The 13394-nt window shown below is 47.4% G+C and overlaps 1 protein-coding gene across 9 annotated transcripts in view; it reads right to left on the bottom strand.

Annotated features, from left to right (window-relative positions):
* ECT2 (epithelial cell transforming 2) overlaps positions 1–13394 on the bottom strand; it is a 46394-nt gene that overhangs the window by 19241 nt on the left and 13759 nt on the right. For 6 of the 9 annotated variants that reach the window (XM_081190069.1, XM_081190067.1, XM_081190068.1 and 3 more), the window contains 9 exons: positions 12171–12393; positions 11719–12066; positions 10378–10514; positions 8526–8645; positions 7831–7899; positions 7348–7458; positions 5454–5550; positions 4721–4802; positions 90–168 (listed from right to left, as the gene is read on the bottom strand). In XM_081190069.1, coding sequence (XP_081046195.1) covers positions 90–168; positions 4721–4802; positions 5454–5550; positions 7348–7458; positions 7831–7899; positions 8526–8645; positions 10378–10514; positions 11719–12066; positions 12171–12393 — 1266 coding nt within the window. The remainder of the gene's footprint in view (positions 1–89; positions 169–4720; positions 4803–5453; positions 5551–7347; positions 7459–7830; positions 7900–8525; positions 8646–10377; positions 10515–11718; positions 12067–12170; positions 12394–13394) is intronic. The other 3 variants (XM_081190074.1, XM_081190073.1, XM_081190075.1) reach the window with 1 other exon arrangement.

Genomic DNA, 13394 nt, shown 5'->3' on the forward strand with positions numbered 1-13394 from the left:
CTTCTCCTCCTCCCCCTACCAAGAGGTCATATCTGTCTAACAAAAGGACTCCACCCCACACATCAGGCTCAGCTTCACTATTAACTTACCGGGCAGCCATCTACTTCATAGACAACATCAAAAATCTGCCTTTGGGCTTCCGTTTTCCTTTTATCTTCATTAATATGCCTGGGGAAGAGTAAAAAAAGACTTTTCAGTTGTTAGGGTTTAGGTCCAATACAGACAGGGCATCCCGGTATCTGCTTCATGGCACGTGAAGGTCAGATCCACCACTTTAAGTTATTGACATAAGCTTGTGCTCAGCGACTATTATGGGTGGGGAGTGAGAGTGTGGGCACACACAATCACACACACACACACACCCCAAACATGTGTCTATACACACATCTACAGCTGAACAGCCTCTTCATCTGCAGAACGGCCACTTCGTTAAGTCAGCTACCCAGAAACCTAGATTACCACAGGAGAATTATGCTACAGTGGTACCCCGCAAGACGAACGCCTCGCGAGACGAAAAACTCGCAAAACGAAAGGTTTTTTCGTTTTCGAGTTGCCTCGCAAGACGAATTTCCCTATGGGCTTGCTTCGCAAAACGAAGCTTGCCCCGGGGACAGCGGGTCTTCTCTTTTGAAGCAAGCGGCTGCGGGGAGATCGCTTCTCCCCACCGCCCCTTGCTTCAAAAGAGGTCCGAGGGCAGCGGGAGCGCTTCCCGCTGCCCCCGGACCTCTTTTGAAGCAAGGGGCGGTGGGGAGAAGCGATCTCCCCGTGCTCCGAAGCCGGGCGGGGGGGGTGGGAACACCTGCCCCAGCCACCCCGCTTCGGAACGCTGCTCCGAAGCGGGGTGGTGGGGCAGGAGCACCTGCCCCAGCCGCCGGGCTTCGTAGCGCTGCTGCGAAGTCGGGCGGGGGGGTGGGACCACCTGCCCCAGCCACCCCGCTTCGGAACGCTGCTCCGAAGCGGGGTGGGGGGGCGGGAGCACCTGCCCCAGCCGCCGGGCTTCGTAGCGCTGCTGCGAAGCCGGGCGGGGGGGTGGGAACACCTGCCCCAGCCACCCCGCTTCGGAACGCTGCTCCGAAGCGGGGTGGGGGGGCGGGAGCACCTGCCCCAGCCGCCGGGCTTCGTAGCGCTGCTGCGAAGCCTGGCGGGGGGGTGGGAACACCTGCCCCAGCCACCCCGCTTCGGAACGCTGCTCCGAAGCGGGGTGGTGGGGCGGGAGCACCTGCCCCAGCCGCCGGGCTTCGTAGCGCTGCTGCGAAGCCGGGCGGGGGGGTGGGAACACCTGCCCCAGCCACCCCGCTTCGGAACGCTGCTCCGAAGCGGGGTGGGGGGGCGGGAGCACCTGCCCCAGCCGCCGGGCTTCGTAGCGCTGCTGCGAAGCCTGGCGGGGGGGTGGGAACACCTGCCCCAGCCACCCCGCTTCGGAACGCTGCTCCGAAGCGGGGGGGGCGGGAGCACCTGCCCCAGCCGCCGGGCTTCGTAGCGCTGCTGCGAAGCCGGGCGGGGGGTGGGAACACCTGCCCCAGCCACCCCGCTTCGGAACGCTGCTCCGAAGTGGGGTGGGGGGGCGGGAGCACCTGCCCCAGCCCCCGGGCTTCGTAGCGCTGCTGCGAAGCCGGGCAGGGGGGTGGGAACACCTGCCCCAGCTACCCCGCTCCGGAACGCTGCTCCGAAGCGCGGTGGGGGGGCGGGAGCACCTGCCCCAGCCACAGCCGCCGGGCTTTGTAGCGCTGCTGCGAAGCCGGGCGGGGGGTGGGAACACCTGCCCCAGCCACCCCGCTTCGGAACGCTGCTCCGAAGCGCGGTGGGGGGGCGGGAGCACCTGCCCCAGCCGCCGGGCTTCGTAGCGCTGCTGCGAAGCCGGGCGGGGGGGTGGGAACACCTGCCCCAGCCACCCCGCTTCAGAACGCTGCTCCGAAGCGGGGTGGGGGGGCGGGAGCACCTGCCCCAGCCGCCGGGCTTCGTAGCGCTGCTGCGAAGCCGGGCGGGGGGGTGGGAACACCTGCCCCAGCCACCCCGCTTCGGAACGCTGCTCCGAAGCGGGGTGGGGGGGCGGGAGCACCTGCCCCAGCCGCCGGGCTTCGTAGCGCTGCTGCGAAGCTGGGCGGGGGGGTGGGAACACCTTCTGAAGACGGGCGGGGGGCGAAAGTCTTTGTCCCCCCCTGCCTGCCTTCCCAGGGGCTTTTAAATCGCCCCGGACAGCGGAGAAGTCCTCCGCTGTCCGGGGCAATTTTAAAATGCCGCCCGCCAGCATTTTAAGATCGCCCGGACAGCGGAGAATTCCTCCGCTGTCCCAGGGTTTTTTAAAATGCTGGGGGTGAGAAGAAAAGCCCTTGTCCCCCCCCCCCAGCCTTCAGAAGAGGTCCGGGGACAGACTGTCCCCGGACCTGGTCTGAAGGCGGTTTCCCTAGGAACGCATTAATTGATTTTCAATGCATTCCTATGGGAAACCGTGCATCGCAAGACGAAAAAACCGCAAGACGAAGAGACTTGCGGAACGAATTAATTTCGTCTTGCGAGGCACCACTGTATATGCATACCAACACCATGCTAAAAATACAAAGCTAAACACAAACAAAAACACCACCTTTTATGAGAGTTCCGTTTTTAAAATCTGCCCGCATTAATTTCTCGCACAGACTTGGGAAATGTGAAAAGACTGCAACGAGCAGCCGTGTCAGCAGTTGAAGACTAAAGAGAAGTGTTTTCCACTTGAGGAAGGCCCAAAGGGGGCAGGGGTTCATCGAAACAGATTTGCTGAATTTTCCTCCCTTAAAGCGCTGCAAAGCTACGTACCAGGCAGCTGCTACAGTGCTGACCCTTCACACTGACAGCAGTCATGGGAGTCTCCTGCAGTACAAGTAATTCCTACAGAATTCCTATCATTGTCATTTGAATTTTCACTGCCTTCGGGAGTAAGGGAAAGTATTCATAATATATCCCATAACCTTAAGGAAAAGTTATTGTAACAAGAAAAAGCACCAATTCCTTTCCACAAAAAGGTTCTGAAAAGCAACAGTTAACTTATTTTTGAAGTAAGACACCTCTCATTACAAAGGTAAAGGTAAAGGACCCCTGACAGTTAAGTCCAGTCGCAGACGACTCTGGGGTTGCGGCGCTCATCTCGCTTTACAGGCCGAGGGAGCCGGCGTTTGTCTGCAGACAGTTTTTCTGGGTCATGTGGCCAGCATGGCTAAACCGCTTCTGGCGCAGCGTAACACCGAAACCAGAGCAGCGCGCAGAAACATCATTTACCTTCCTGCCGGAGCAGTACCTATTTATCTACTTGCACTTTTTGGCGTGCTTTCAAACTGTAAGGTTGGCAGGAGCTGGGACCGAGCAACGGGAGCTCACCCCGTCACAGGGATTTGAACCGCCGACCTTCTGATCAGCAAGCCCAAGAGGCTCAGTGGTTTAGACCACAGCGCCAGCTGCATCCCTTTCTCATTACAAAACGATGTATCAAATGGATAGCAGGGCCAAAGCAGGGCCTCCCAGTTTTGAGGAGAATTAAACTCTCATAACTTTTTTCCAATGAGTACTATTCAATGTGTGGCTTTTGAGATGGAACCCACAGTTCTGCTGAGAACCTAGCTACCTCATCACAACAGCAGCATTCCCAGGGCTTTCTGTTTTCTCTTTTCTTTTTTGGCAACTGGAAAATACAGGCCGGCAATATACCACAGGATAAACCATACCATTGTTATATATTTCACAGATTCATAGAATAGTAGAATTGCAGGAATTTCATTTGCTGATAGCTTCCCATGAGGCATGCCAAACAAATTTACAATATAAGAGCATAGAACAGTTACCGTATTTTTTGCCCCATGGGGTGCACCGGCCCATAGGGCGCACCTAGTTTTATGGGGGAGAAATAAAGGGGGAAAATTATTTTCCCCCCAGGCACGGGGCTGGGGCGGGGGAAGCCCGAGCTTCCCCCGACCCCAGCCCCCTGAACAGGCAGCTCTGCGCAAGCCGTGGGAGGGCTCCCGCAGCTTGCGCAGAGCTACCCGAAGCCCGGGCGTGACTGCTCAGCGCGCCCGGGCTTTGGGGTGCAGGCAGCTCTCTGCAAGCCGTGGGAGCCCGACAGGAACTCCCATGGGCTCCCCAGGCTTGCGGACAACTTCCTGAAGCCTGGAGAGTGAGAGGGGTCGGTGCGCACCGACCCCTCTCGCTCTCCAGGCTTCAGTGAAAGCCTGCATTCGCCCCATAGGACGCACACACATTTCCCCTTCATTTTTGGAGGGGAAAAAGTGCGTCCTATAGGGTGAAAAATACGGTACATATATAGTGAGCGTCTCGAAAACCGAACGTTTTGGCTTTCAAACGTCGAAAACCTGAAGTAAATGCTTCCGTTTTCGAATGTGCCTCAGAAGTTGAAGAGCTTCCACTGCAGTTTTTTCCATTTTCTCCATTGAAATTGCAGGCCCCCTCTGCAAGACCCTTTGCGCCTCAGTTTTCGAACCTTTCAGAAGCCAAACAGTCTTCTGGAACAGATTATGTTTGAAAACCAAGGTACCATTTTTATAAATACAACTTTTAAAAACTATATATAATGCATGCTGCCTCTTGAGCAGACAAGTATGGTAGGTAGGTAGGGAGAGAGAGATATGTAGAATACTTGTCTGCTGAATAGACAGTATGCCTTACTGCCAAGCTAGTCTACCATACTAACATCAGACCCAGAGAATATCTCCTAGTAACGAGTATCACCACTTACGTCATCACTTCCTTTAGCGACTCAATGGCTCTCTCTAGAGTTGCCTTGTCAGGATTGTCTTCTGCCGTATGTTTCTTAATGTCTACAACAGGGAAGTGCGAAAAGGGCAACTTTTTAAAATCATGCCAAGATAATGTTGACTAAGTTTGAGAATTGGGGGGCGGGGGGGGATACACTGGTTTTCAATCACCTTTTCACCCCATACAGCTGGAATTTCTTTTCTGTGGTTGTTGAATTTGCAAAACATGGATTTCTTGTCTTTTCTCACCTAGAAAGACTCTCAAACAGCTGAGCCACACCTATTTCAAGGCCTAATGTAAATTATGCAGGTTAGGCCTGTATGACTATACTTAACAGTAGGTGGCAAACGGATTTAAGAACTGCATATGTTTTAGTGACATAGATTACCTACAGAGTGTTTTGGGGGGATGGGAATTGTCAATCACTGCCCAGTTGCATTCCATTATTCCTCTTAATTGAAAGCGTGTTTAAAGATCTCCGTAGTGTTAGAGCCTTAAACAAGTCGATTGGAAAGTTTAAAACACAATAATGCTTAAGTATCCACCATCCCTAGAACAGCTCTGTCATGTACATTTGCAGAAAAGGGCATGGAGTCAGATGAAGCCCGTTTCAGTTACAGAGCATTTAGCTCTCCCAATTTGAAGCAACTAAAATAAGGCACCAGCTCAAATGCGCTACAAAAACAAGCGATGCAAAACCAGCCCTCACTTACCATTTAGAAGAAGGGCAACACTAGGCAGCCTCTGAACAGGTCGGATGAGGAGTTCTGCCAAACTCTGTCGACCACACTCTGGTTTAGCTTGATTTATCTATTGAGAGCAAAGTACCGACTCAATCCTTGCCATTGCTAAGTGTGAAATTCTTATTTTCTTTGCATGAGGAGTCAATGCCTGCTGTCTTTAAAGAGGTAGTAGTGCAACCGTTCCTCAGTAAACCTGCACCAGACTCAGAGGTTTGTAACAACTACCACCCAGTCACAAACATCCCCTTTCTAAGGAAGGTGTAGTGGCCAGAAGCTCTTGGACAAAATGCTTTATCTGCAGAGCTTTTCAGTTTTTTTGAGTCCACAGCTCCCCTGACCAACTACATTCTTTCTGCGGCTCCCCTGTGGGGAAATGCTCTGAGTCTCAAAAGCCCGGCTATGTTACCCCTTGCCTGCAGAGCCAGCAGCCCCTCACCCCTTGTTGAACACCTTCCCTTGTGGACTATTCCTTCAGTCCTCTCTTGATTCCTTGAGAGTCCTCCAAGCAGCCACCGTCGCCATCCCTGGTCTCTGAGCTGCCCCACCCCACACCCCAAAGAGAGGTGCCTCCTCACGCTGCCCCACAGCAGCCTGGAAAGAAGATGCCCCCACTGCATTATCTGGATCCATTCCCAACCAAAATTCAGGCCTAGCTTCAGAATTGAGTCAGCCTTGGTTACCCTAACTAATGACCTTTATCAGGACAGGACTAGAGGGAATGTGATCCTGTTGTTTCTCTTTGATCTCTCAGCAGCACTCAGTACCATCGACCATATCGGCTGGATCGACTAAGTGGGTTGGCAGCAGGAAATACGGCAATTCTACAGGGGTGTTTTCAGAAAATGACGCTAAGAAACTCAACCTTATAGCAATTATTCTGTGGTGGTCTGCAGGCTTCCATCTTGCTCCCAAGACTACTGAATATCTCTATGAATCCATTGGGAACTGTGTGGAGTGTCTGACACGCCCTCAGTATGCTGATGACACCCAACTCTACTTTCTCTGTATATCCAAGTCAGAAAGGAAGGTGCAAGCCCTGGTTCTTAGACAAGTGGTGGGCTGGATGAGGGCCAAGTTGAAGCTCCATCTTAATAAGATGGAGATCCTGTGGATAGTCAGGCCAAAGAATTGGGCAGGTTTTCTACTCTGGATGGAGCTGCCCTCCCTCCAAAACAAACAGATGTGCACTCTCATGGTGCTCTTAGATCTATCATTGTCTGGAGGCACCAGTCAGATGGGCGGGGTACAAATCATGACTAAATAAGGGGAGGCCCTGCTCACCGTGATGCATTTGGACCAAGCTCACTATGTGGCAATGCCAAGAAGGGCTCTCAATATGGAATTCCCTGCCTCCCTGCCCAGGCCAGGATACAGCTGGTGCCAACTCTGACTTCATTCATCTAGGCTATAGCTTGATAGGAAACTGGAATCTGTTTGATTACTATCTTGTGAACTGTTTGTTAGTGCTACTATTACTCGCTTACTTCGTTTTATAAAATGTAGTAGCACATATGTGACTTTTTAGGCAACCTGCTCTGGGTTTAATTTGGCAATGAAGAGGAGGTAAGCAATGTTTTAAATGCTTCAGCAAGTAGGAGTGAAAAACCTCTGCCAATCTACAGGGAAGATCCTAATCCACCTTCGGTCCACACCTGTTCTAAAGGCATTGAAGTCAGACGCTGCTAACTTATTACACAGAAGTCAAAAACATACTCCAAGTCAATACACAGATGAAATCCCTTCCATATATCTATACATCTATATCTATATCTATCTATCTATCTATCTATCTAATACACACACACACACATATACACACACACACAGAGTGGGGGAGCAAGGAAAAGGGGGGAAAGGTAATTACCTTCAGGAAAGCGTGAAACCTTGGCTTCTGTTTTTCGCACTTAGTAATCATTTCCTTGCTCATTTCAAAGAAGTTCACAAAAGGAGGGTATGTTTTCAGTAAGTCTTTTGACTGAAAGAATGCAGAACTTTCATTTACAACAAGCATAAAGCTGAAGTGGAAAAAGGTAATTTTAAAAATTGGTCCTTTACAGCAACCAGCTTAAATATACCATCATGCCCTGAAGTATTTTCAGTCACCACTAAACCAGCTAAGAGGCACTCCACAGCAGCCTTCCCCAACATCTCTGAGATCTACAGGTGTAGGGCAGTATACAAATGCAACAGTACAAGTGTGCAATGCAAAACTTTGCTCGATGTTACTAAAGCAAGCTGCGTGTTTTAGCATTGCTTGAGGCTTCCCCCAATTCCTCCAAGACCAGGGGGTTCCTCCCCATGTGCTATGCGAGCACTCATGGTAATGCAGCTAGTGTTGAAGACTTACATATTTGAGTATGACATCACCAATGCTTTCGCTTTCAGTCCAGTTTATCATAAGGTCTTCAAGGTCCTCCTAGAAAATAAATGACATATCGCCTATTAAAAAAAATTTACAGTTTGTAAGATGGAAAGTTATATTAGCATCCTGAACTTGTGCATTTTTTTCTGTTCCCAAATAGCCTTTAATTTAAAAATACGTAATGAAGGTGCTTATATACACTGAGTGTAGATAAGCGACTTCATTACATATATTTAGGCACCAGGCAAAAACATTTCTCTTCAACCAGGCATTCAGCAGATTAACATTCTATGGCTTTTTAAATGTGGGGGGGAGTGCTATTGGTTTGTTTTTCTTATGTATTTTTAATTCTCATTTTGTTTCTTTCTGTTGTGAAGGGTACTATACAAATGTAATTAATGATAACAATAACAATTTGATACCACATTTGGAAGCAAGGGAAAATATAACACCCTTATTTTTGGTATTATGCCTGATGTGAGTCAGTTTCAGGGAATCTATTCATGAACTATTGAGCTGAAGAGTGTAGAACAAATGCTAAACTTGCAACTTCAAATTCCATTTTCTGTCCTTAGTTGTTCCAGACATTCATGTTTTCCCCGGGTGGCACAAGCAAGTTAAAACTCAGGAGTAAAGCAACACAGATGAAAGATCTGCATTGTACAAGTCTTGAAGACAACCTTTATCTTGGTGTGTACATCAAGGATGTCAGGGATACTGCCAAATATGGTTTTAATTTCCTCTGGTGCAAGGATGGGGCCTCCAAGTTGTCCTTCCTTTTCCAAGGGGACTTGAAAGACCTGGAAAAAATGAAAACAGCAAATAGATGTAATACCACAGAGTCATCTTAATTGGAAGGCTGCACTCAAGGCAGATTCATGCTCTTTGCAGTAGATAACAATTTCCCTAAAGCCACCTATTGGCAATTATGCACCGGGCCAGGTTTACTGTGCCAAGATGCTGCCGCCTAGTAGTCACTCCACTTACCCCCCTGCCCTAAACAATAAAAATGAAGGCTTTCCTAGTACCCATATGAATTGATGTTGGTTCAGCTCTGTCTGCATTACCAACACCCAAGTGAGACACTTAGAGCAGTGGTTCTCAAAGGATGTGGCGCACCACAGAGGTGTGACAGGAGAGGATGGCAAGGGTGGTGGTAAGATTCAAGAACAATCAAAGAAACATTTAAACATTTCAGTATAGTATAGTATTTTTGTTGTTTAGTCGTTTAATCGCATCCGACTCTTCGTGACCCCATGGACCAGAGCACGCCAGGCATTCCTGTCTTCCCCTGCTCCCGCAGTTTGGTCAAACTCATGCTGGTAGCTTCGAGAACACTGTCCAACCATCTCGTCCTCTGTCGTCCCCTTCTCCTTGTGCCCTCCATCTTTCCCAACATCAGGGTCTTTTCCAGGGAGTCTTCTCTTCTCATGAGGTAGCCAAAGTGTTGGAGCCTCAGCTTCAGGATCTGTCCTTCCAGTGAGCACTCAGGGCTGATTTCCTTAAGAATGGATGCGTTTGATCTTCTTGCAGTCCATGGGACTCTCAAGAGTCTCCTCCAGCACCATAATTCAAAAGCATCAATTCTTCAGCGATCAGCCTTCTTGATGGTCCAGCTCTCACTTCCATACATCACTACTGGGAAAACCATAGCTTTAACTATACAGACCTTTGTTGGCAAGGTGATGTCTCTGCTTTTTAAGATGCTGTCTAGGTCGATTATTGCTTTTCTCCCAAGAAGCAGTATAGTATTTTTAAAACATTCTTATTTGCAAAATACGGATCATTATCTTTTTCTAAATGAAAGGAACAGCATCAGTGATACCGAAGACAACCTAGTGTGATCCAGAAACGCTGTTCGAACAGAGTGCTGGAGAAGACGCATTTATAATTATATTTTGGAAATGATTCGTGTTCTAATGCAGCTGCATTGTTTCAGACTTTGTGCATTTCCAGTAACTGCATCAGCGCTAACATAACTTCTTGGCAGGCCATGTTCAGGCACAGACCTGTCACTCTTCAGCCCCTTCTCACAATGGCGCTCCAATAAAAACAGCCGCTGACTAGGCATGGTTGTCAGTTTAGTCTTTAACATACAGCAGATGAGTGGGCCCAGCAAGAGGCGTAGGAGCACCTGCTGCTAAAGCATTGGTGAAGATGAGCAAGCATGAAACCAATCAGTCATCTGGATGGGAGAACTGAAGGATCCCCATGTAAAAAAAAAAGCCTATTTAAACCTCAGTCATATGTGCATGGTAGACATGTGCCAGGAAGCACAGGCAAGCCAAAGCTTCCTGGCGCATGACTGCCTCCACGTCACATCCTTTGCAGACACACCTCTCCTTATCTGTCATTAGACACACACAGCATGCAGACAACATGGCTGCTGTGTAAAGTGCCCGTCAGCCCTCAGAGGGCAGTTACTGTTACTATTTGTAACAGAGGCCCCTTATAATGGATCTTTTTGGAAACTGAGGTTCTACTGATTTGTAGCAAGTTTTCATCAGGTACAGGGGGGACCTATCGACTTGCCTGGATTATGGTTGTCAGGATATCAACATAGTTGCTCTCCGTCTGATACAGCTCCTTCGCAACCTGCCATCTCGCAGACTGCTTTGGCAGAAAAGGGGTCGAGTTTTTGGACGGCTTTGCACATGATTTTGGAGTTTCTGTAAAGGATGGAGACACAAGACGTAAAAATGATTTATTTGACTGTTTATTTGTGGGGGTTTTTTGTTTTTTACAAGCAGGGAAACTACCATGGATTCTTAACAGACAGATAGATAGATAGATAGATAGATAGATAGATAGATAGATAGATAGATAAATTTATTGTCATTGTCCGTATATACACAGTATACACAACAACGAAAATCAAACACCCACCCAAAGACCGGGTTCACATATACATTTGCACGTATCTCCGACACTCTCATCCTATTCAGACATAATCTATAAAACATAACATAATCCAGAATATAACATGACCTATTAAGGCATAACATAACCTAAAACCTAAAACATAACCTAAAACCTATCTCATTCCTTCCTACTCTCTGCTTGCTAAACCTTGCAACTGGCCCTGAGATCATTATTTAGTGCAATCAGAGCTCTTGGATAGAAACTAACAGGTGATCTATTTAAGACGACTGTTTCCATTAGATGTGCTAATCCATTTTAAATATGAAGATTTGAGTGCTATTCTGCTTTTTAAAGTTGCACAAAATAAAAACCTGCTGGAACAGGAAAAGCCCTAAGTGGGTTCTACTTTCTGTGCCACCATGCAAGGTGAAGTTCTATCTACCACTTTCTCTCTGGTGCTACTATTATAAAATAGCCAATGCCCATCATTTTAACAATATTAGGGAATATCCCCAGAATATTTTGATACCAGAAGCAATTTTTTTGTATTCTATTGTAGAAAATTGCCAAGGATTTCAGGTGCAGAATTTATCAGGAATCTGAACAGCACCTCGTTTACCTCTTATGAGCACTGAAGCAGTGCAAGCGAAACCAGCATCTGAATTAAATTCAGACGTTGGTTCAAGTCTTCCTATCTAACTATCATTGTCAGTGTTCCATCATAAAAACTACACTCATCTTGTTCCTTGTTGCTTCTCTCACAACTCACTTCCTGCACTTCTGCATTGAAGTTGGTACAGCTGTAGCAATCTTATTTACATCAGTGAGATGTCTCCACCTCTACTCTTGCTGGGACAAATTTGGTTCACCTTGGAAGTCAGGTGCCACAAACAGATCCAATCTGTATTTTGAAATCGCCTTTAGTACACGACTCATGCCCCAAGTTAAGTTCTGCATTACCTAAATGGTCACTGCGATCTAAAAATATTAAGGAAATTTGCTCATCATCACCTTGCGATGTTCTCGGTACATCTCTAACTGGATGATGTTCGCATAAGACAACATCTTTCAAAATTGGAATGGAAGAAGTTTCCTTGCTTTCGACTGGGAAAATAATGAATTTCTGAAGATTCATTTGAGGTGCCTCATTAACTAGGCTTTCAGGTGGCTTACTGCTAGCTGCCTTGATGGTTTGTTGCAGATTTTCTAAGGAGTTTATGCAACATTTACGCGCAACGTTATCCAGAGGAATACATCTGGAAAGCCTGCATGATTTCCTCCTCATCCGACTAAGTCTATAGAAATGAGAGTTGCCCTTCTGTCTACCAATATCCACGTTCCTCAATTCTATCCTGCTCCCTGTATAGTATTGAGAAGGGAAAAATCAGTTACTTGTGTCAGTATTCAGAAGTGTTTTATTTTTGCCACAACTATTAAGTGACACAGAGCTGGTTTTGCTTTACCTCCATTAGTTATGCCCGATTCAGGAGTATTGGAAATATCAAGTAAGGATCCCATCGAAAGGGAATGCTCAGCTGATGGCCGCTTCCGAGGTGGGAAGGGAGACATGTCTGCCTCTCTGGTCAGCTGAGCAAGGGTCTCTCTTAAGCGACGTTTCTTCCGGTTGCTATTTGGAGTACTCAGTGAAAGTTGTGAGACAGACGTTTTTAGTTCAGGACTGTCTAACTGCAATGAAATATAAACATTCAGATAGGTAACTGTACTCCTGCTCTACAGCTCAGAACCACAGGAAGCTGTAAAATCCTGCTACTGAAATGAATTATTGGTTTCACTGTAAAGCTTACTATAGCCCTTCAGGAAGGCCTTGAAAACCCAATTATTTTCACTGGCTGATTCTTTAGTAATTATCTTCTGCTATTATTGAGTTCCTTTGAGGTGATGGTCTTTCTTTTGGGGGGAAAAGTGTTTTATTTTTGGGCTGGATGAGCATTTATTACTACTCAAATTTTCACAGGAGGCTTTGTATTCTATTCTATTCTATTTTGTTGTTAGAAATTGCATTTCAGTCTCTTACTGGTCTAGATCACATGACAGATTAAACCATGGTTTAATATGAACTATGGTTTAATGGGAACAAATAGCATGGTGGTGCACACTGCTCAAAAGTTCCAGCACTGCTGCTCCCACAAACTAAACAACCCAGAATCTGGCTCATTACGCTGTCAAAACCTGTGCTTATGGTTTGTTTCTCTCCCAACAAACCATGAGTAGTAGCTAAGCTTTGCTCTTGGTTTACCTCTCATGGTTTGTTTAGGGGAAGGAAGCCACAAACTCTGGTTCAGATGACATGACAAGCACAACTCTGCCTTGTTTCGTCTCTGGCACAGCACCAGGGGAGGAGGAGTGCCACAAGAGCCTCTGAGCTGCGATCTGCTGCTTGTTCACATTAAACCATTGTTTGTGTTAAACTATGGTTTGAGTCAACTAGTGAACCGGGCCACTGCGTAAGCTGCCCTAATTGACTTTTACTCATAAAAGTGTCCATACGTGTTTTACATAAATACAGAAACAAAAAATGCTTTGACACGGTTAATGGAACTGAAGTGTTTAAATATCACCCCAAAATTCCATCTTCTATTTCATTAATAAGCTAATACCAAGAATTGCCCAGTTTAAAGATCCCATTCTGGTTCTATAAATTGCTTTCAGTATTCTAGATTTCCTTC

This window comes from Podarcis bocagei, assembly GCF_964188305.1.
Source record: "Podarcis bocagei genome assembly, chromosome: 4".
NCBI lineage: Eukaryota > Metazoa > Chordata > Lepidosauria > Squamata > Lacertidae > Podarcis > Podarcis bocagei.